The following is a 24,349-nucleotide window of genomic DNA, read 5'->3' on the forward strand; positions in this document are numbered from 1 at the left end:
CAATTAGGATTCAAAAACACTACAGAGGTTTTCGGGCCAGACGAATCCTAGCAGTCAGTAAAGTTGCCGCAGTTAGGATTCAAAAACTCTACAGAGGTTTTCGGACCAGACGAAACCTAGCAGATAGTATAATTGCGGCTGAGTTACTATGGTTTGTCTTGTATATATGATCCATGTTTTCATGTGACTATTATGTGAGATGTGAGTTCTTTTATTCGCTTTAAGCGTAAACTTTTGCAGGCAAACGACCCTGTCTCATACCCAGAAAAGGGGTAAAGTTGAAAACATAAACATCGAGAGTGAAAAACATATCGAGTCACTCTTGAAATGGGCAGCAACAAGAGTTGAGAAGGTACTTGATTTGCTTTTTCCACTGTGTAAAAATGGAGTCTGTTTGTACTTACAAAATACTTTTCTTGAGCTTCGAAAAGGGGTAAAGTTGAAAACATAAACATCGAGAGTGAAAAACATATCGAGTCACTCTTGAAATGGGCAGCAACAAGAGTTGAGAAGGTACTTGATTTGCTCAGCGCTGTACGTGTTATTCTCAATTCGTCAATTTAATCCTTGTGTTAATTAAACCTCGTATTAAATTCTTTTTCCACTGTGTAAAAATGGAGTCTGGCTGTACTTACAAAATACTTTTCTTGAGCTTCCAGTTGAGTAACTCTATTTTTTTAATTTTTTTTTACAGATGGATCCACTACTTCGTTATTCTCAGAATTCACTTTTTTTTTTTTCTCAATTCGTCAATTTAATCCTTGTGTTAATTAAACCTCGTATTAAATTATTGGATCAAATAAGATTAACCGATCCACTACTTCACAGATTAACTCTATTTTTTATTATTTGTTTTTGTACAGATTGATCCACGACTTCGTTATTCTCAGAATAAACATTTTTTTTATCTGATCTGGGGCGATCGATGTTTCTTGGGGAGGTAACATGCATAAAAAAAACCAGAAATATATTTATGCATTAAAATTAAGTGATATAAATAAATTAATTTACCCTCTTTCAATACTATAATCTCAAGCTTGAATTTTTATCTGGAAGTTCCATTCATTTGAGATTTTTGTTCTTGCAGTTGGAAGTTTGACTCATATACGACATCCTCAACTCAGGTTTTTTTTTTTCTCCTCTCTTTTTTGGATAAGTTATGTATATTTAAAAAATGAATGAGAAGACCCGTTATGAGCCTATAATTGTAATTAAATAGCAACGAGAAAAAAAGAGAGGTAGAATTTGAAAGATTAAAAAATTAAAATATACAATATTTGTAATTTAATATATTCTTTATAAATTAAAAAAATTCATAGAGGGTGAAATAAAAAAAATCTCATAGGAGACAAACCCAAAAAATAAAAAGAAAAACGATAAAAATAGAAAAACATTTAAGAAGAGATATCAGGTAAACTCAAATAAACCTTCTAAACTTGATTTAATTTTTAAGACCAGTCACTTAAGAAATCTTAAATTTGGGTTCAATCAAGAAACTTAACTCTCAACAAGTTCAATTTTAAAGGGTAAAATAAAAAAATATTAATAAAAAATAGCAACTAAAAAAAATGAGGATAAAAATAGACATGAAAAAAACAAGAAGATGAAACTTGAGAAAAAAATGATCCCAAACAAAATAAATTGTAATTAAAAGAATTAAGACCAAACTTTAAAGATTAAGAAATTATAAGGGATGAAATTAAAAATTATTTAAAATATAATAAATTATTTATATATTAAAAATTGGTAGTAGGTGGAAAAAAAATATAGAGAGCTAACCTAATAGAATCAAATTAAAAAAAATAACATAACAAAATTTTTTTTATAAAAAAATATAAAAAGTAAGAAAACATCAATTTATAAAAAGAAAAAAAAAAAAGCAAACCTAACAAATAGCTTAAACCTGATCTAATTTTTAAAAGTCACATCCTGAAATTTTTTATCCAAATTCAAACAAAAAGTACTCAATTCTCAACTAATTTAATTTTGAAGAATGATATGAATAAAAAAAATAATAAAAAAAATGAAGATAAAATTTGATAGAAAAATACTTAAGAAGAATATAATTTAATGAAAAAATTCAAAACAAATCCCAAATAAAATAAATAGCTATTAAAGTAACAAGAACTAGATTTTAAAGACTAAAAAAATCATTGAAGTTGAAAATGAAAAACACACATGTAAAAATCAAGGAACCCAAGCAAATATTCTAAACCTGGTCAAATTTTAAAAAATCACAATCCATGAAATTTTAGATCCAGATCTATTCAAGAAATTTATTGAGAGCCAATTTAAAAATGAAAATTTTAAAAACTTGTCAAAACAAAAAAATCAACAATCAAAAGAATATGAATTAATTTTTTTTTAAAAAAGGGTGAAATCATAAACCAAAATAAATTTAAAAAATGATTCCATATAAAAACTTTTCAATGTAGAAAAATTAGCAATAAAAAAAACATAGATTAAATTTGATAAGAGAAAAAAAATAAAGGAGGATAAAATTGCAAAACAAAGTCAGTTTAAAAAATAACTCAAAACAAAAAAAAATAACAATTGAAAAGAATAATAACTAAATTTAAAAAATAAAACAAATTAAGAGGTGAAATTGAAAAAGCTCATCAATTTTATAGACCATTCAAGATTAAGAATAATAATAAAAAAAAATTAATTATGAAAAACCAACAAATTAAATAATTATTTTTAAATTTTTAAATGGATCAACATGAAAATTTAGATAAGAAAAAAAAATAGTTGTTAACATCAAATCAATGTAAATAGTGTGACATAAGCTACCTCACTATGTTGGGGACACTGAAACATTTCAAATGTCATCTTAGAATGTGACGTTCGTGGCAATATAGTCCTTTACATGTCATGGGAATTGCGTGACAGTGCTAAGGTTTTTTTAAAAAAATTATATTTAATAAATATAATTTACAATAATGTTTTTTAGCATTTTAAAATTTATAATAAAAACAAAATAAAATGAAATAAAAAATATTAGGGTAGAGTTTAATTGGTTTTGTCTTTTAAAGATATTATAGTAATTATATTATTTTTATAAAAAATAAAAATGCAAAAATGTTCTTGAGTAGGAGACATTTAATTATTTTATTTAAGGGTTAAATACGTATTTTTCTCATGTATTAAAAAACATAACTATCAATATGACCTTATATAATTTTAAAAAAATATTTATATCATAATAAAAAAATTATATTACCCCATGAACCAAGTTAAAAGATTAAATGATGGAGGGGGAATATAATAATTGTAGTAAAATATATATTGGTTGTTCAAAAGAGTATTGTCTTTGCACCTGATTATTCTTGTTATTTATAGATTTTTAAGAATTCTAAAGAAAATAGGGTAGCTTGTTGTTGCAAGGAAGTAAATTGTCTTTAATGATTATATTTTAAAATATGTTTTATTTAGAAATATATTTTAAATTTTTTAAAATTTATTTTTGATATTGATATATTAAGTTAATGTAAAAACAAAAAAAAAATATATTTTTTAAAATACAAAAACAAAAATAAATCATAGTTAGACCGGACCGTGATGTTAAAGATAAGTGATGACAAGCGATGATATAGTGGTCACGTCGGCTTGCACCGGAGATTAGAATGATAAGGCTAGGAAATTTGGCTGGATGGCAGCCCAACCGAGGCTGCCCCTGGAGGCTGCACATGACAGCCTCTGCTGCGCGCGAGCATATATACATATAATTTATGAATAAATTCCGGCACCATCACCCTCCTTGTCGCACCACGCTTTACTCTAGCATTGTGTAAAGGTGCTTTTGCTAGGATATTTTTGTGTAAAGGTGCTTTTGCTAGGATATTTTTGTGTAAAGGTGCTTTTGCTAGGATATTTTTGTGTAAAGGTGCTTTTGCTAGGATATTTTTGTGTAAAGGTGCTTTTGCTAGGATATTTTTATTTACTTTCATTTATTGTTCTTGTGTTGGCTTTGCAGCATTGGATATCTGAGCTTACGAAGGCTTGGAAGACCTGGAAAGGAGCCTTGCAACGTTGGCTGGAAGTTGTGAGTTCATACATTCTTGTTGAAAACCTTGATTATTCTACTAAAGTTAACTGTTTTAATTCAGTGGCACGTACCCTTTCTTTCCTTGTGTTTTCGCGAGTAAATTAAATTGATCTGGCTAAATCCACATGCTTCATCCCCTTGCCTGCAAAAACCTGTTCTCATGCCGATCCAATTCGTATTGATATGCTTGTTAGGCTTACATAGTTGTTATTTTCAGCATGTAGCGTTCCTATATGTTTGCATGAAAACAGCATACTGGGATGAAATGGACGAAGGCACGTCAGATCTTAGGTTTGATTTTTTTTTTTTCCTTACAACTAGGAGGTGCCAGTGGGGGCCTGTCAAATCTCGGAATGATCCCTCGGATTTAGTGATTTTTTCATATAAGTCTTAACGTTCTATATATAACGTCCATTTTGAATAGATACAAAGGCTATCTTGTAGTCCATATTCTATGCCTTATGTGTATATTTTTTTGAATGTGTAAACAATTTTGGCATTTCAATATATTCTTCCATTAGAGAGATCTTAGCACAAACCTGAAAAGAAGAACAAAAACCTTTGTTTTTGTCCAAATTAGCTTCCCTGAAAGGATTCAAAGCCTTTTTTAGCATACAAAACTCTAATGAATAAGAGCTCGAAACAACAACCCTAGTCTAGATAATCGAAACCTAAAACTAGGTTTCTCAAAGATGTCAAGTGCACATGAATTTGTGATTTAGTTTCGAGATTTAGCAGACCTTGATAACGATTCCATTTGTGCTGGATCTCTATACCGTTGTTGGGGGCCTTTTCTTCTAACATTAAAGTTAACATGCTCAATCAATGTGTTGGTGCATTCACCAGGTAAGCAAATCGGAGGCAGTTGAATCCCTTATGTCCCTTGTGCTCAGGAGTGAGAGCAACACCGAGAAAGATATAAATAGCAATCAACGAGAACATGACCGGGCAGATGGATTCAATCAACAGGTTAAAACTACCATCTCGAAATTGTTTTTTAACATTAAATTTGGCATACCCAATCAATGTGTTGGTGCATTCACCAGGCAAGCAATTCGGAGGCAGTTGAGTCCCCTGTGTCCTTAATGCCCAGGAGTGAGAGCGACACCGAGGACGATATAAATAACAATCAACGAGAACATGACCAGGCAGATGGATTCGATCAACAGGTTAAAACTATCATCTCGAAATTGTTTTTTAACATTAACGTTGGCATTCCCAATCAACGTGTTGGTGCATTGACCAGGCAAGCAATTCGAAGGCAGTTGAATCCCCTGCGTCCTTGATACACAGGAGATCCTACTTAGCACTATTAGTTGAAGAGGATTTAAATAACAATCAACGAACACACAACGGGCCGGCAGATGGATTCAATCTAAAGGTCAAAATCTTCCATCTCAATATTGCCTCATATAGCTATGTATATTAAAATTAAAGCAAATACAAATCTTGATTTTTAGTAATTAAATAATACCCTCCCGGAGCAGGATCTATTGAGAATAATCTTCTATGCTATGAACCTTCTGTTTGAGATTGCAACTGCGGTTCTTGATTACTTGTCTTCTCAGCAGCGTCAACCCCGGTATGCGCTATGGGGTATGATACTGTCAATCACTGTCATGGCCATCTCCTTGATTCAGCTTGCTTACACCGGTGGAAAGGAAGGAGTTAGTTGGAAGGGCTGGATGCCTTGGTTATGTCATCAAGCTCCATCTAACAAGCTTTTTGGAAATCCTGTTCACATTGTTGAATTGCTTTTCTCCGTCTCTCAATGTGTTTCTGCAATAATTGCCTACCATTATTTGTCTCGAGACCAAAACAATCCTACCCAATTATCTGTTTATCCTATAGGCTTTGCTTTTTTTTTTGTTGTGTGTCAGTTTTAGACGACGCGAGCCATGAGTTTCATCCTAGTTAAGGTTTCGGAGAAAAACTAATAATGTGGACATTTGTATGCGCTGTGATTTTTCTTTCTATTTCGGTCTAAGGTTTCTGCTTGGTGGTTCGTCCTAGAGTGTAAGAGAGAAGTTTATGTACAATGACACTTTCGACTTCCCCTTCATGACCTGGAGGCAGAAGAAGGCCCGTGTAATTACTAATGAGCATTCCTGATTTACGTGATGTCTTTCTTCTCTGCATTTCCCCAATTCCATTTTCCAACGTCAAATCTTTTAATAAAATAGAACCTAATTTTTAATTCATTTATTTTTTTAAAAATATTTTTGATATCAACATTTAAAAATATATATATGAAATGGAATGAAATTGATAAAAGTACAATTGTGGGTGACAATTAGCTAACACACCTTTATCCGTAGCAGTTTCTTGACGACTCAAGTGTTCAAAAACACCTTCAAAATGGGAAACCAAAACATTAGGCAGAAAATACATTAAAATCATCCAAAGTAAACACTAAATTATAGCGTTAGGTACTTGAAAGAATGTGTTTAAGAGATTTGAAATTTAAAGATCAAGAAGTCAAGTTTTATCATCCTCATTTTATATCTGGGAGACAGAAGACATTTAAATCTCTTACACCTTAGGATGAATCACCAAGATATCTAGAGAACAAGTGTTCCAACAAACCCTTTTAATCTAACAATGACAGACTGGGGGGGAGAACTATGAGAAGAAGACTTTCTGAATCATGAATTTGATCGGCCAGGTTAGGAAAAGGAACGATTTTGCACGAGTTTGTGAAGCACAAGCTAGAAAAGGGAGTTCAAAGATGTTGTAGAGAAATAGAGATAGCGGGAAACATAGAAGCCAAAGAGGCAAACGCAATAGAATTAGCATCCCTGTTTATGTTTCCTTCACATGCTAGAAAAAAAGTAACATGCATATTTTCCTACTGTCCACAAGAAGGGATTTGACTCCCCAAGAAGTAGGTGACGTGACATGCAAAGAAAATAACAAAATCATTTACTAGGCATAAAAACAAAAGAGAGTACAAGGGATGATCAGATTTTGATAATCCAAACCCAAAGAGGCATATTGAACAGACAAGTGCTCAAGAATTAGCAGACCTGTGTCTAGCCTCCCAAAAACCACACAGTAGTAAAAATCACCACCCTTTGATGATCAACTAGACAGTCTTAGAACACACATTTTCCATCCACTAAATTAGTAAAAAAAAAGATGAAAACTAGGATGGAACTCGAAGGAATGACTTGTCCTACTAAATTGATGTTTCTTTGAGATGCTAAGCTCAATCGTGAAAGGAAAACCAACATGTCACTGAGAAACATGCATGAATTCAAAACAAAGGATATCAGAACGTGACGTTCCCCAAAGAGAGAGCACTATATTAATTCAGGTATATTAAATCAACTATTCATAAGGCCACATAAGACCGAAGATGCATGTTAGCATGTACCTTCAATACACAAGAGGACAGAAGCAAGCTTATATATCTTGGCTCGCTAGAGAAAACATTTAAAAGACTCCAATTCCAAAGACTAAACGTTTATCTAACAGTCATCAATCAGCTTTCAAGCCACAAAACTATTGAAGCAATCGAAGTTTAATTCTGTCCCTATAGCCATAACCCATACTACTGATATCTACAAACAATGAAAATGAGCATGACAAAATATTTGCAAAGTCTTTCAACTTCGTCGTGTCCAAGAATATAAAATTATCATTAATCATCAACAAGCCAATCACGAGAGTGTCAACAAGTCGAGCAAGTGTAAAACTTCTTATTGAAGAAATCCAAAAGATGGAAATTTCAACATGAAAAGAGACAAGCATAACCTGTTTCTTATTAAGACCATAAACTGAACACAAATGATTAACCCCAAACACTGAACTATAAGCCACAAAGTATCAACTAAAGCAATGTCAACCATTAAATATAATTCAAGAGGAACTATGTTAAGCAATGACAATCAGTAGATTTAACAACATAGAATCATTGTTAAATTGACAGTTTAATTACAAACAACTAGAAAAAAAAAAGTACTTCTCCAGTTTTATTACAAGAGAAGAAGACAAATTTAAAAAAGTTGATTACAAACATAACTTACACATGATGCCAACTCTCTCCATACATAACAACTTACTCATGATACCAATTCTCTCTCTCTGTCTGTTTCCACCACCTCAAGCATCCAAATTCTCCATCTGAATGCTGGATTTCAAAGGCACATACTCTCCAAGATACCCACCAAGATGCTCATGTAAGGTAGTCTTATCAATCCCTTGATGATGATAGCTCTTGCAAACGTAATAAAACACACTTTGCACCAGCAATCCCACCAAATTCACAATCACCAAAACCCCAACTAAAAACCCACCAACAATAATCCTTGTAAACACTCCATGATTATCTCCACCATGAACCACAACAGTCGAAAAAATCACAGAAACCAATCCACAAATAGTCAAGTACCCGAAAACAAGAACACCAGCCACACGAATCTTCCCTTTCAACAACTCGTAACTCTTTTTCATAGCAGCAAATCCATAAATTGGCTCTAAAACAGAAACCACACTAGCCAAATGCCAAAGTCCAGTAATATAAACATGAACAACCAAGAAAAGCACACCAATCACCACCAAAGAGAACAAAACCAAAATAGCATTCTGAATATCAATACCGATAATCAAAATCACCAAGAACAGAAAGAAAACAGAATAATAAACCAACATTAACAGAGAAACCCACAAGAAAGTCATAAACAAACGCTTAAAAACCCGAGGGATGGCAGACATTGTAGAGGAAAAAGAAACAGGCTTTGAAGTGTAAAGAGAAGCAACAGTGAAAACAACAGCAGCCGTTGATAAAAGAGAGAAGGCAAATAAAAAGATTAGATAAAAGAATTGAAAAACTAAAAGAAGGGTCCATTGATGAGTGTGTTGCCTTGATGGGTGATCTTGAATTTGCGATAAAAGAGGATGAGTAAAAAGAGAGTGAGCCAAGATTGCAAAGGACAAAGGGAAGATTAAAGCAAGGGTGATTAGTTTAAAAGTTTTTGGTGATTGTTTTAGGATTGAAATGGATTCTCTCAAGATTTCTGGTATGGTAAAGAATTGTAGCTCTTCTGTTTCAAGATCCATGGTGGGTTCCTGCTGTGTGTTCTTGAAAATGAAAAATCAAAGCTTCTTAGAGAGGAACAGAGGAGCTTGGAGAGAGGTATGGGTGGATTCTGGAAATTTTAAGGAAGACAGGAGGCAGCTGGATATTTATTGATTTATTGGATTTGATGAGTTTGGGTTTTTTGTTTTTTATTCTCCTGATTATTTGGTATAAAAGATGTGGTTTTTGTTGCATTATTTGTATTTGATGTATCAAATACTTCCCATAATATATTCAGTGTACTTTCCTTTTTAACTAACATAACAATATTTTTTTTTTTAAATAATTAATTCAACTCATGGTTTAACCTAATAATTTAAATTTTTTTTAGGATTAATCTCCCAACAGGTTTGATAATTATAGCATACTTTCATTTTACATTTTACTGTATATTGAATATTGAATAAGTATGAATAAATGACTCCTGTTGAGATTTAAAAATAGTTGCTTGAGCTTGTATTGTACTTCCTCCTTAACTATATAATCGATGCCAAGATTTATTTCTATTTTTCCATGATTAGTTTTCAGATCTGAATATGTTAAGAATGAATTTTATTAAGTTTCTAGTTTGAGGTCGTGTATATTTCCTACAAAATTAGAAGCAGTAATGCAATAAATTTATCCAAATAATATAAAGTTTGAGGTTGTGTTGTATTCTTTTGTTTTCATGATTGTACTGTGTTTTTGTAATTTTATATTATTTTTTATCATTATAATATGATGATATCAAAAATTAATTTTAAAAAATAAATTAATAAATTTTTAAATAAAAAATATTTTGAAAAACAACCTTCACTACAATCTTAAATATTTTAATGTAATAAGTGTTTGGTGTTAGCTAATCGTCCAACTCAAACTCATGAGTGATCTAAGCATAATTTATGAAGATATAAATGAGGAAGAGGATAAAATTGGAAAGGAAATGAAATTGAAGGGCAGATCGTGAGTGTGTGTGGAGTGTTAAAACAAAGAAAGAATTAATAATTGGATATATGTATAAAATAATTGAATTCTCATGCATAGAGAAGCTTCCATGGAGAGCTCCAAGGGTAACATATTTATATATATATTATCATTAAATACAGAGGTAGCTTCAGTCTGCCCTGTACGAAACAGATTTAGCCCAATTTACTCTTCAATTCGGGCCTCGCCGAGTACACTACTACGAACAAATTTAAAAGTGAAAATTTTGAATGATGATTCGACAGGGGCCGCGACTCGCGCAGCCCCCTCTACCACAAATTTTGACGTAGGCTCTCCCTCTTGGGGAGACCTTAAGCCAGCACCCCTCCTGCGTGCAATGGAGGTCACAGACCTAGACCATGGGCCTTCAGGATCACCCATTGATCCCGTCCAGGTAAGTATGTTCCATGCTGCTGAGGCCTTCCATTTTATACCCGCCTGCCTTATGTCCCTTCTTGTCTTGCCTCGATGTGGGATTCCAGACTACCTCGCGACTTTCTTGTATAGATACTACGTTTATTTATATCGTATTATACAAAATTCTCGTTATTTACCAAATGCTTAAATATGTTTTTGATAAAATTGATAAACAGGTAATTGATACTATAATCTAAGAAATAAAGCTTAAAAACTAACTGAATCAGCATTGATAAAACGATATGGATAATATATTAGCTTTAATTCTATTTATTTTTGTATTTTAAAAGTATTTTAAAAAATAATTTTATCCTTTTATTTTAAATTAATTTTTTAAATTATTTTGATGTGTTAATATCAAAAATAATTTTTTTTTTTAAATAAAAAATATTATTTCAATATATTTTCAAATAAAAATCACTATAAAAGCAATCACAATTACATTTTCAAACACCTTTAATACTGGATCTAACTCCTAACTTGATTTAAGGTTATAGTTATGAGTTGACCGGATGAATCTAAAATGATATTATTTAAAAAAAATAAAAATAAAATTTTATTATTTTAAAAAAAAATTAAATCAAAACTCACTTAAATTTTAACCATGTCAAGAACTAACCCACTAGATATATTAGGTTTTATCATGCTAGATCCTCCCTAGTTTAACATAAAATATGACCAAAATGCTCTTGGATTTAGAGCATGTTTGGGGAAGCAGTGCAAACCATATTCCTAAAAAAATTTATTTATTTTAGCTAAAATTTAATATATTTTGTATTTTTTGAATTATTTTGATGTATTGATGTTAAAAATAATTTTTTAAAATAAAAAAATATTATTAATATTTCAGTAAAAAAAATTATTTGAAAAGTACCCCCAACTATATTGTCAAATAAACTATTATAAATTATCGGTAACTACAAAATAATTTTAATAACTTTAAAACAACTTTTGTTTTGAATCAAAACAAATAATATCGATTATTTTATATTATAGAAAGATAAGAATTAATTAGTAGTGAGACCTCATTCTTTAATAAAAAATATTTCTATATTTTTATTTATTTTAAACTCAATTTTTTTAGTTGTACAACATTTTTTTATTAACTATTCATGAAAATAGCTTAGATGTCCAAAGCAATTGGTGAGCTAAATTTACTTAGCGCTCAGTCGCTTGTGGCTTGGGCTTGTGCAACTTCCCTGTTGGACCAATAGAGTGATGCTCCTCCGATGGGTCCATTGCTAGGGGGTGCAAACCACTGTATTAAATATGAGCCCCTTTTTTCCCCTCAAATATTATTTTGTCTAATAACTGCTAGTTTCGACAATGAAAAAAAAATAGTTTGTCTAATAATTTTTTCAGCCAAAGCAATTCCCCAGGAGGTAATGTCAAATGCCAGAGCTGCACCGGCGGTGCCCCATCGGAACTCAATGGTGAAGAGCCAAAGCAAAAGAATGTGTACTATTAGAACCCCAAACCCAATCCAGGCAAGTGCATTAGTCTTGCTTTGTGCCTGAAGGAACTTGTGGGTAGGGAAACTGGCAATGCTAATGGAACAGGCTAGAGCATGCATTGTGTTGCCACATGTAATTGGAGGGATCAGGGATTGAGAGACTGGAATCTTGAAGGTTGGGCTGTGTAGGCTGGACACGGCAAGGTTGGAACTGTGGAGGGAGAGGAGCAAGCTGTAGCAGATTACTGATAGGCTGTTCATCACCAAGAAACTGGAATTCCTCGAGCAATCTCTGCTGTTCCTCTGGCTTCACCATTGCTACAGCTGCATGTTGCTGCTCCAATGTTGCGACTTGATGCTGCATCCAATGCCAAAAGAAAGCAATGTATGTGATGTAAGATATTAGATCATTGAATCAAATATGGATGGAAGACAATGTGTTTAGGCCACCTTGTAACCTGAAGGGAAAAACAATTTACGCACAAGGTGGTACTGTATTTGTTGATTTTCCACATCCAGCATTTTCTCCTGGCAGAAGAATAAAATAAATTATAATTAATACAAGAAAATAACAAATTGCAGAGATAGATGACAAATGATTTACCTTTCTTCGCAGATTGTCCACCTGCTGTTGCAGAAGCTCAAACTGCATCCCAAACAGTATAAAGAGAATTACGAGGCAGCTTTTATAGGACTCAGATATTTACATGCAGGAATAGCTCAATAGATTTGGGAAATCGAGTTGCATAATAATTTTCAGTATCCATCAGTTTTTATGTTATTTTTTTTATTTGTTTAGGGGTTCTGATTATTTTTTTCTTTTTGTAAAAGTCGAACTAAAACAAATTTAAAAAATTATAATCACGAGTTTTTTAGGAAAACAATCGGAGAGAAAATTATTTAGTAATAAAATTATGATTAGGGCTCTTCTTGTTGAGATTATTTTCTAAAATTATGTATTCCCTGTTCTTTGAATCTTAAATATCTTAGGTTCGGCAGCATCACTTTTACATATTCTCGATTTAATATATGTTGTTATTGCTTAACAAAGCATTGAAAATGGCTTTAATTCTGTGCTCAATTAAGAGATCAACAAAAATATTTATTCATAAAACGAAGCATTACCTTCCGAGCTCGAACCTTGTTCACTGAGCACTCCAGCTGCTTTTCAAGCTCAACCAGATCCTCATAGTTGCAAGGAACTCAAGCTTTCGCCTTTGTAGCATCGCATCCTCAACTGAAGATCATCTGTCTCTTTCCTGATCCTTTTCAACTCCTTCAGGATTTGTTCCTAAAATATTAAGATACAAAACATCAGAGCCCTCATCTAGTTATATATATATATATATATGTTACGGTCGTGGATATGGTAAAGAGGAGGTTTGTACCGAGTCATTGCTTTCTGAAACGCGCATTCCTTTAGAAATTTCATACCTTTTGATGATGTGTGGTATGCTGCATTTGTCAAGCTAAAATGGTAATGGTTTGTACCCTTTTTTTAATTTAAAGAATGGCTTGTAAAAGGCTAAAAGGCAACAACTTTCTTAGAATTCCTTCAGAAAAAAAGCTTCAAAAAATTGAGTCAATGATGGCCAAAATTTGGATCTTGCAGATGCTAAAGGAGCTAAGAAATCTTATCAATTGAGACAAATTACTATCAACTTTGGAAGAGGACTTACAGGGTTAAAAGACAACAACAAGTGATCAAAACATATGATTTCAACATGATAAAATTTGTAAACTTACTTACAGAAAATATTAATCATCTCACGGTAAAATTAGTTGTATCATCAAAGAACTCATTTTTATTCCAAGAAAACATTAGCTGACAACTTCAAATCCATCAGTGATTTAGACAGACACAAGTTAGACCATTTGTTTCATCATGGTCTTTTTTTTATGTTTTTTTTTTTTTTACCTGGTCGACTCACTGCAGAATTCAGAAAGCTTCCCATTGCTTGAGAAGACGATGAGTCCTATTTCAGCATCACAGAGCACAGAAAGCTCATGGGTCTTCTTGAAAAGCCCTACCCTGCGTTTGGAAAAGGTGACTTGCCTGGCTGTTCGCCTGTTCGGTTCTCCATCCTAGTTATTGCTATCTTTCCTCTTGCCATTTTTCAAAGCGCCTTCTTCTCTTGTTAGGAAAATGCTATGAAAAGGGAATCCAGCCTTCTTTTGGTGCACCTCACTTAATTTCCTGGTAATGTCAAGAGGGGAAAAAACACAGCAATTTAGCACTGCTAGAAATTGAAAACTGTTTGATGGCACCAATATAATAAATAGGTTATGATTCAGTGAAATAAATGTTAACTAGGATCCATGCTATAAGCACAGTACTTTTATGCAGATTGAAAAATATTAATGAAGGACAGTGAGTATATTTGGGAGTAGATGGTAGAGATTAGAGAATGCGAGTCTGCTTGTTCAACTTCAAGTTTGATAAATATATATAATTTTGACTGTGGAGGCCATGTTAGAACCTTCCTAGTCATGCAATTTACCAAAGTGCGTTCCTCTATTGCTTTAACTCAATTATTACCTCTGCAGAAGAGAAAAAAAAAAAAGAAAACAGAGAAACCTCGGGCGTGCATGCGCTTCACATGCACGATATTTGAAATTTTAGTGTAAAAACGACATCTAATTAACTATGCAATTTACCAAGTTAATCCAAGAAATTTCAATAAATTTGCAATCCAAAACTTGATTATGTGATTCAACAAAATTAACTTATAACTTGGTTAACGTAGCTAAACTTGAGCAAATAATATAGTTATCCTAATTTTTTTTTAATCAAACTATAATTTTAATATAAAAAACCTAAATCAAGTGATAGCTTTTCCATATATCCCAATGTCCAAATTTGTGTGTGTTATTAGATCTTAGTACATGGTGTGTGAGTGTGTGTGTTTATATATATATATTGATGAAAATCAGGTTTTTTTTTTTTTTTGCTAGCGCTGTTGACGCAAAACAGAAATAGATTTTGATTGCTTTGCTATTAATTTCATATCTCCTAGCCTCCCAGACAAAGGAAAGAAACTAGAAAAGTTCTCCCAAGAAAAAAAAAAAGGAAAGAAAGAAAATAGTTATTCAAGTTTATGACTTCTAATTCTAGTTTCTAGCAACATTCTTGATTCACCGGTAACCATTGGAGGAGTCCATCAGTCTCAATGTTACACAAAGATGATGCCATGATTCTGATTCTTCCATTGTCTTCACATGAACTGGCACAGAAGAACACAAAAACCCTTCGTTCAAAAGCGAAAAAAGGAACAAAATTATTACGCCATGCTGTGACTTGTGTGTTAGGATACTGGCATGCAAACCCGACAAGACAAAAGGTAAGGGACAAGATAAAATGAGAAATGACACACAAGAATTTACGTGGTTCACCCAATTTGGCTACGTCCACGGGCAAGTATAGAAGAATTTTACTAAGTAATGTGGGAATACAACTTCTCTCTAATAATAGGAGAACAACAAAAATCTCTTTATTATTAGGAGAAAACACCTCACTTACTATCTCACAAATACCTCACAATTTTGTGGGATTACTCTCTTCCCACCCTCTCTTCTTTCTCTCTTATAGTGTGTATATAATGCTTGGATGCATTGCCTATTTATAGGCAAGCATCCATGCAAAAGACAAGGGGTTAGGCAAATAACACCAATTTGGTGCATACAATTTTTGACTAAGATAGCTACACCTTCTCCCACCATTTTTGACTAAGGTGGTTAGCTTCACATTCTCCCACTTGAAGACTTTGATGATTGAATCAAGTCTTCACACTTGATCATTTGTGCTTCTTCTATCCTTTCTATACTTGTCATCTTCATGCTGCTTACGTTTCTGCTAGGCCGTAAGAGGATCTGCACCATATATACTTATCAGTGTTAACCGGTTTCGTCAAAGCATCTGCTGGGTTTTCCTTTGTGTGAATCTTCTGAAAATCCACACTTCCATCTTCCACCACTTCGCGAACAAAGTGATACTGAACATCTATGTGTTTTGTTCTTGAATGAAATGTTGGATTCCTTGCAATATGCAAGGCACTTTGACTATCACAATACAAAAGAATATTCTCTTGCTTGTGCCCGAGTTCCTCCATAAGTTTCTTCAACCATATTGCTTCTTTACAAGCTTGTGTAGCTGCCATGTACTCAGCTTCTGTTGTGGATAACGCTACAACAGTCTGAAGTTTAGAAACCCAGCTCACAGCTCCTCCTGCAATTATGAACACATAGCCTGTAGTGGACTTTCTTTTCTCAAGGTCACCAGCAAAATCTGAATCAACATATCCTCTGATAGTAAATTCTGATCCTCCATAACATAATGCAACATCTGAGGTACCCTTGATGTATCTCAAGATCCTCTTAATAGTATTCCAATGCTCTCTACCAGGATTTGCCATGTATCGACTAACTGCTCCCACTGCTTGTGCAATGTCCGGTCTTGTACATATCATGGCAAACATTAAACTTCCCACTGCTGATGCATACGGTACTCGAGACATCTCTATCCTCTCTGCTTCATTGCTAGGAGACATACTTGAGGATAATTTGAAGTTAATAGGAAGTGGGGTGGAAATTGGCTTACAATCTTGCATGTTAAAGCATCGCAAGATCTTCTTCAAATAATTATTTTGAGAAAGCCAAATCTTCCTCTTACTTCTGTCTCGGTAAATTTGCATCCCTAGAATCTTGTTTGCTGGTCCTAAGTCCTTCATATCAAATTCCCTAACCAACTGTGCCTTCAATTCTTGGACTCGATCTTTGTTGGGGCCTATCACCAACATGTCATCCACGTACAACAACAAAATGATGAAATCTTCTTCAAACCTCTTGTAATACGTACAATGGTCTGAACTGAGTCTGTTGTACCCAAGGCTAATTATGAAGGAATCAAATCTCTTATACCAACACCTCGGCGCCTGTTTGAGACCGTATAGAGATTTGTTCAACCTGCAAACCAAGTTCTCCTTGCCTGTTTCAGCAAAACCTTCTGGTTGGAGCATATAAATTTCTTCTTCAAGTTCTCCATGAAGAAATGCAGTTTTCACGTCTAACTGCTCCAAGTGAAGATCAAATATAGCACACATTGCCAAGACTACTCTGATTGTCGTAAGTCGTACCACTGGAGAAAATATCTCATTGAAGTCTATTTCTTCTTTCTGAGCATATCCTTTCACCACCAATCTTGCACGATACCGCTCCACTTGATCATTGCCATCACGTTTTATCTTGTAAACCCATTTGTTGCCAATGGCCTTTCTTTCTTGTGGTAGCGGAACAAGATCCCAAGTATTATTCTTGTACAGAGCTTCAATCTCCTCTTGCATTGCTGTCATCCACATAGACACATCTGTGCTTTTAATAGCCTCATGGAAAGTTGATGGCTCTCCATCCTCTGTTAGAAGACAGTATGCAATGTTACTTTCAGTAACATATTCTGAGTGCCAAGCCGGTGGTCTTCTTTCACGAGTTGACCGCCGAACTTCAGGAGTTTCAGACTCTATTTGTTCTTGCTCTTCATGCTCTGGTACAGCTTCAGAAGAAGCATGATTCTGAGTATTTTCCACATTGACTGCTGTAGTCTCCTTTAGAATGCTATTATGTTCTTCCATTTGTATTTTACCTTCTGCAAATATGACATCTCTGCTGATCACTACCTTGTGGGCAGTGGGATCCCACAAGCGATACCCCTTCACTCCATCAGCATATCCCAAAAATACATATTTTCTGGATTTTGAATCCAGCTTGCTAACTTCTTGTGTATTGTACATCACGTACACAGGACTTCCAAATATATGCAATCGAGAATAATCAGCTGGTTTTCCAGTCCACATCTCCATCGGTGTCTTCAACTCAATTGCGGTTGATGGAGATCGATTTATCACATAACAGACGGTATTGACTGCTTCTGCCCAGAATGACTTTCCTAGACCTGCAGCCTTCAACATTGCTCTTGTTCTTTCTAATAGAGTTCTGTTCATCCGCTCTGCCACTCCATTTTGTTGTGGAGTGTATGCCGTTGTGAACTGCCTTTTGATACCTTCATGTTGACAGAAGTTATCAAATTCATCACTGGTATATTCTCCTCCATTGTCAGTCCTCAAACACTTGATCTTCTTTTCAGATTCAAGTTCCACCCGCGCTTTGAAAGTTTTAAAGACTGTAAGCACATCTGCCTTCCTTCTAATTGGATACACCCAACATCTCCTAGAGAAGTCATCTATGAATGATACAAAGTATCTTGCTCCTCCCAAGGATACAACCGGTGCTTGCCAAACATCAGAGTGAATCAGGTCTAAGATGCATTTGCTCTTAGTTGTAGATGTGCCAAACTTCAACCTGTGTTGCTTACTTGTAACACAGTGCTCACAAAAAGGTAAAGTAACCTTTGTAAGCCCAGGGAGTAACTTCTGATCAGAGAGAACCTTTAAACCTTTTTCTGACATGTGACCTAGTTTTTGATGCCACATCATCGTCTTCTCTTCTGCAGGACTGGCTGATGCGATTGACGCTTCTGCCTCATGATGTGTTTCTCCCATTAATGCAAATACATTTGCAACTGTCTTTCTTGCCTTTAAAACCACCAGCGCTCCTTTGATGATTTTCATGATTCCATTTTCTGTTCGGATCTTACAGCCAAGACTATCAAATTGTTCTATGGACAAAAGATTCTTCTTTAAGTCTTTCACATGTCGCACTTCTGAAATAGTACGAATTAAGCCATCATACATCTTCAATTTGATGGTGCCAATGCCAACAATCTCTAAAGCATGATTATCACTCATGAACACTTTGCCTCCAGAGATAGGTTTATATGTATGGAACCAATCTCGATTAGGAGTCATATGCCATGTTGCTCCTGAATCCATTAGCCAGACCTCAGTGAGCTCTTCTGTATCTGTAGAGATTGTCGCTGCTTCACTATATAAAACATCTCCATCTTCTGAGGTGCTTGCAACACACCCTTGAGATTTTGATGATTCTGTAGAATTCTCTATACCCTTTTTAAACCAACAATCCTTTTTGAAGTGCCCCTTTTTGCCACAGTTGTAGCATTTCACAGTCTTCTTACTTCTTGATTTGGACCTCCCTTGCCTTTGACTCCCACTAGAGCCACGCTCCGTTGATCTTCCTCTTGACACCAACAACGCCTCTGCTTGGTTTGAACTGTTTCTGTCTCCTTTGTTTTTGCGCCTATTTTCTTCTTCCAAGATAGCGGCTGCAACATCATCGAAGACTAGATAATCTGAGAGGATATTATTTGTCAAGTTGATAATGAGCTGATCATACGAATCAGAAAGACTTTGAAGTAGAAGCTCTGCACGTTCATTTTCCTCTATTTGCTGACCCAATGTAGTGAGTTGTGAAAATAGAGTTCTTATTGTGTTGATATGGTCAGTCACCGATGTGGTTTCTGCCATTCGAAGGGTATAAAGTCTCCGCTTTAAGAAAATCTTATTGTGCAAAGACTTGGACTCGTATAGCTTTGTTAGAGTCTCCCATATCTCCTTAGCTGTTTTCTTCTCCGCCACACTTGATAATACTTCATTGGCTAATGCTAAATGTATGTTAGCAATAGCATTGCCATCCATCTTATTCCATTTTGCATTATCAGTGATCTCCGCGGGCCGATCCCCAATTGCTGCCAAGCAATTGTCTTTCCTTAAGATTGCCTTGATTCTCATTTTTCACAATGAGAAATTGCTCCCATTAAACCTCTCAATCTCGTACTTTGCTGCCATTGTATTCACCAAGATCTATTCAGTTATCACTGTTTCACAGATTTGTAACGTATATAGAAATAGTATCGTGTGAATAATACTTCACTAAGTAAGTTCCCAGGAAAGATTGGAGGGGTCACAAACGGTCCCGCTTAAAACCCAATCTCCTTAGACAGAACTTCCTAGACTGTATTTAATCACCGCACTGACTTTCTATATACGCCAACGGCAACGTATGTGAACAATACCGTATGGATGAATAGTGTTGTATAGGTGAATAGTAACCGTATATATGAATAAATTTTGTGTATTAATAACACCAACCAGGAGGCTCTGATACCACTGTTAGGATACTGGCATGCAAACCCGATAAGACAAAAGGTAAGGGACAAGATAAAATGAGAAATGACACACAAGAATTTACGTGGTTCACCCAATTTGGCTACGTCCACGGGCAAGTATAGAAGAATTTTACTAAGTAATGTGGGAATACAACTTCTCTCTAATAATAGGAGAACAACAAAAATCTCTTTATTATTAGGAGAAAACACCTCACTTACTATCTCACAAATACCTCACAATTTTGTGGGATTACTCTCTTCCCACCCTCTCTTCTTTCTCTCTTATAGTGTGTATATAATGCTTGGATGCATTGCCTATTTATAGGCAAGCATCCATGCAAAAGACAAGGGGTTAGACAAATAGCATCAATTTAGTGTATACAATTTTTGACTAAGATGGCTACACCTTCTCCCACCATTTTTGACTAAGGTGTAAAAGGATGACTATACTTTCTCCCATTATTTTTGACTAAGGTGGTTAGCTTCACATTGTGACTGTTAACCACTAGTGCCTGTCATGCATGCAAGCTTGCCCCTGTGAAATTTGCCAAATTAGGGAAGGTCCAAGGTTTGAACGAACAAAGATGGTAACTATGCAGGGAAACCCAGAAAAGAGGTTGAGCCCAATTCCCAGTGGAAAAGACGAAGTGCATGCATCCATGGTAAAAGCATGTCAAAATCAGAGCGCTCATGCTCATCACTTGGCCTTCGGCTCACTGCACATAGTAGCCTTTTATTAAATTTCTAGGGAATTACTCAGTGCATATGCTTTGCATCGGTCCAGTGTTGATAATCATTACATCCATGAAATTTTTTATTTTGTATAAATCCAACCATTTTGAAACTCGTCAGCATGCATGGATTTTAACCTAATCTTTGACTTTAGGCACAGAACTTGCTTAGCAACCCAGTTTCTTGTGGGTGTGGTTAATTAGTAAAGATAATCCTAATGACCTTTTTTTGTTACAATTAGATAGCTGCAAGTCCCTAATTAGTCATTAATCCACTTACCATTAAAGGATAAGTACAAGAGGAAAGAATTGGGACGTCAATGTGTTCAGTCAAATTGGACTAAATTCTTTCATAAACTAAAATCCTAATAAAAATTAATCTAACCAGAAGATCTATAAATAAAATTGGATTTATTCGATTTTTATTAATGTAAAACCAAATTGGATCGAACTTAACTGATTGATGTGGTTTGGTTCCAAAATTTCAAGAAAACATTAGTTCAATTTGATTACTTTTTAAACTAGACTAAACCGTTTGAAATGATTTTAACCTCTACTAGTACTTTGGAGCACTGTGAAAACGCTATAGAAAAGGGCTAAGAAAGCAAAAATGTTAAAGCTAATGTATAAGTTTTTGGAAACGGGGAACAATATATATTTTAAAAAAATTTAATTTTTTATTTTATTTTCATGAAGAATGAATTTTTTATATATTTTGAATTGTTTTAATGTGTTTATCTCAAATATAATTTTAAAAAAATAAAAAAAATAATATTTTTATATATTTTAATATAAAAAATACTTTAAAAAAACCCTACTATTCTTTCAAATAAACCCTTAATTAAATATGTTTTGACTTTTGATCACATCCAAAAATAAAAGATATGGAAATTAAAACACCTTAATCATGAAGTTCTGTACGCAAGTGATTGACACCTAGGTCTGATTTTTCTTCCTCAATACCCCTCCTCGTTTCAATTAATTTACAATATTGTCATAGACTTCATTGATATTTCTGCAGTGGGAATTTTAAATATTTTCATTAATATTGATTTACTAGGACCAAGGCCTAGAAAATACAAATTAATTTCCTTTGATATTTTTGCAGTGGGAATTTTAAAAAATTTCATTAATTTCCCATTAATTTAATATGGATTCACTAGAAGACATTAAAACTTCTTTTCCAAGATCCAGCTTGACATGAGACTTGGGTATTTAATTAACTTGAAATTTAGGTTTGAAATATATATATATATATATATATATATATATTATACTTTTATTGGGTTCTAAAATTTTAAATAATAAATTAGCGGTAAGATGGAGTCCATATGAATGAGATAATGTGCATTTAAGTGATTCAATAACAATATTAATACTAAAACCCTATTTATTAATTTGAAAAGATAATCTTCTACTTAATATCTGCATTCGATCGATGTAAGCATGTTTAATATCTAGTTTAAGATAAAGGGACTATTAAAAACACCGATTATCTCTCTGTATTAATAAACATACATGAAAATAATTAGAAATATAATTTTCTTCATAAATTTACATTAAAGGTTTTTTTCCTCTTAAAACACTTGCAATGAAGAAGATACTCTTTCTTTAAATAATTATTTGAATGGAAATTTAAACATGAATTACTAAACCTAAATCTCTCATACTAATTATAAACAATTTGAACAATCAAACATAAGATATAATGTCCAATGATGTTAGCTAATTTTCTTGTATAATTAAATTAAGTTATATTAAAGCCAATAATCACATGGAAAACTGCTTTAAAACCATCATTGTTCGAATCAGTTTTACGTCCACTTCAACTTATTCACTCCAGTGTTCACATGGTCCTCGCAGCATTATTCCAACAGCAAAACTTGGGTTGCCAGTCACATATATATATATATATATATATATATATATATGTATATGTATATATATATGTATATATGTATAAAGTTTAGGTAGATAGAGATGGAGTGGAAAATCAAGGGAAAATATTGAAAAAAAGCACGCACCCTCTCTCGTCATTCATGCTGATTCTCAATTCTACAATTCGAAGATCTGTCTGCTTCACCAAATAATTGTTGAGGTGGTCTTGTTGTAATAGCACATCTATGCTGTTAGTTTCCTTTGCGTTTTCTCCAAGCAAAAACAAAGAAGAAATTTTACTAAGCTGTCCTCATCAAGGCCATGCCAACATCTAGCGAGTAGAATATTTACTGCATATGTGTTGGGTTAGGTTGGACGGATATAAATTAATTTTATGAGTTTTAAAATTAATAATAATATAAATTTTTAGTGATTATCATATTAGTAATTATAAGAATTGAATCTGAAATAATAAATAAATAAATTTTTAGGTCTGAAACTCTTACTATTAATCATCTACTAAATAATTAATTTTATAGATGGTGTTTGGATTAGTTTGTATAGATATTAATTAATTTTATAAATTTCAAAATTAATAATTGTATAAGTCATTAGTAATCATAGAACTTAAATTTAAAATCATAAAAAAATTAAATCTTTGAATTTCAAATTTTTATCATTGAATCACCCACTAAATAATTAAACCATTAAAAATTATGTTATTGAACCATTGAAGGCTTGCACTTAGCGAGAAACTTGGAAAACAAAAAAAAAAATTGTTAAATTGCATGGAAAGAAAATTAAATAATCATGTAGAGATGATAAATGAAGTTGTAAATAAAATGATAAAGAAAACGAATAAATTACTTAATGAGAAAAGCATATAGAAGTTAAAAACAATATACTTATAAACAATAAATTGAAAGAAAGATATGTATTGCATAAGACTTGAGAAAGTTTATATTAAAATTATTATACCGAAGTAGTCTAAAGAAAATACAAATAGATTGCTCCTCTATTTATGCCATAATAGCTAGAACCCAGGACTTACTTATAAGAAAAAATGGTAAGGTTAAAAGATATTAACGAAGACAAACATTAATATCCAAATCAAAGAAGGAAACAAAAATCCTAGACAAATAAAACTTTGAATTCTTTACAACGACTTAACAGGAAAATTAAAAATTAAAAAACTCGGAAGCTCGTCTAAAATATCTCCGTCATAAAATATTCCAAGTCAAGCAAATTGTCCTTCATTAAACAACATTTTTACACATTTATCTATAATTTAAATGTTTATTTTTAGCATAATTAGAAGCCCATTAACCCTCCTAAGAGCCCATGTATTCTCAATAAACAGAACAGAAATGGGCCAGGCCTGACTATGAAATCAACATGCCTGTAGATCTCGGCCTCCAGTAACATCAACCTATGATAAGGTAAAACTAATTCCAATTACAATAGAACTCTCTTCTTAAGAAAAGATCCGTCATCAATAAAATCCATCCCCTGACACCCACTGTAAAATAAATCTCAATTTAACCGTAGGTGTAAGTGTTAATAGCTTGTAAATAAAGGTTTGTTTTTCTTCTAGTTTCATCTTTGAATTATAAAGTTGTTATTATTGATAATTATTGAAGATTTATCTTGTTATTAATTTTAAAGTTGGAAAGATTAGTGAAAGTGAGTATAATTTTCCATGTAA

The 24,349-nt window shown here is 33.2% G+C and overlaps 3 protein-coding genes and 1 pseudogene across 9 annotated transcripts in view; 2 read left to right on the forward strand and 2 right to left on the reverse strand.

Annotated features, from left to right (window-relative positions):
* Positions 1-4,167, forward strand: part of LOC105107808 (uncharacterized) — a 14,409-nt gene extending 10,242 nt beyond the window's left edge. For all 3 annotated transcript variants that reach the window (XM_011001854.1, XM_011001853.1, XM_011001855.1), the window contains 3 exons: positions 864-940; positions 1,088-1,124; positions 3,977-4,167. In XM_011001854.1, coding sequence (XP_011000156.1) covers positions 864-940; positions 1,088-1,124; positions 3,977-4,153 — 291 coding nt within the window. In that variant the 3' untranslated portion in view covers positions 4,154-4,167. The remainder of the gene's footprint in view (positions 1-863; positions 941-1,087; positions 1,125-3,976) is intronic.
* The window catches only part of LOC105107809 (uncharacterized), a 23,288-nt gene extending 17,119 nt beyond the window's left edge, over positions 1-6,169 (forward strand). Inside the window, exons 9-13 of one of the 5 annotated variants that reach the window (XM_011001861.1) lie at positions 4,895-5,017; positions 5,095-5,217; positions 5,295-5,429; positions 5,536-5,731; positions 5,767-5,830. In XM_011001861.1, the coding sequence (XP_011000163.1) occupies positions 4,895-5,017; positions 5,095-5,217; positions 5,295-5,429; positions 5,536-5,731; positions 5,767-5,768 (579 nt within the window). In that variant the 3' untranslated portion in view covers positions 5,769-5,830. Of the gene's footprint in view, positions 1-4,894; positions 5,018-5,094; positions 5,218-5,294; positions 5,430-5,535; positions 5,732-5,766 lie in introns of all 5 variants that reach the window. The other 4 variants (XM_011001862.1, XR_838943.1, XM_011001860.1 and 1 more) reach the window with 4 other exon arrangements.
* Positions 6,170-7,881: 1,712 nt separating this feature from the next.
* On the reverse strand, positions 7,882-9,312 carry LOC105107810 (uncharacterized). Its single transcript, XM_011001864.1, has one exon. The coding sequence runs from the start codon at positions 9,107-9,109 to the stop codon at positions 8,153-8,155; it is 957 nt and encodes a 318-aa protein (XP_011000166.1). The 5' UTR covers positions 9,110-9,312; the 3' UTR covers positions 7,882-8,152.
* Positions 9,313-11,954: 2,642 nt separating this feature from the next.
* LOC105107811 (MADS-box protein defh21-like) lies at positions 11,955-14,075 on the reverse strand (annotated as a pseudogene).
* Positions 14,076-24,349: the final 10,274 nt, after the last annotated feature.

Source organism: Populus euphratica, unplaced genomic scaffold (assembly GCF_000495115.2).
Source record: "Populus euphratica unplaced genomic scaffold, PopEup_1.0 scaffold413.1, whole genome shotgun sequence".
Lineage (NCBI taxonomy): Eukaryota > Viridiplantae > Streptophyta > Magnoliopsida > Malpighiales > Salicaceae > Populus > Populus euphratica.

Excerpts from the sequence above, each read along its gene's own strand:
- LOC105107810 (XM_011001864.1), bottom strand. The coding sequence starts at position 9,109 with ATGGATCTTGAAACAGAAGAGCTACAATTCTTTACCATACCAGAAATC.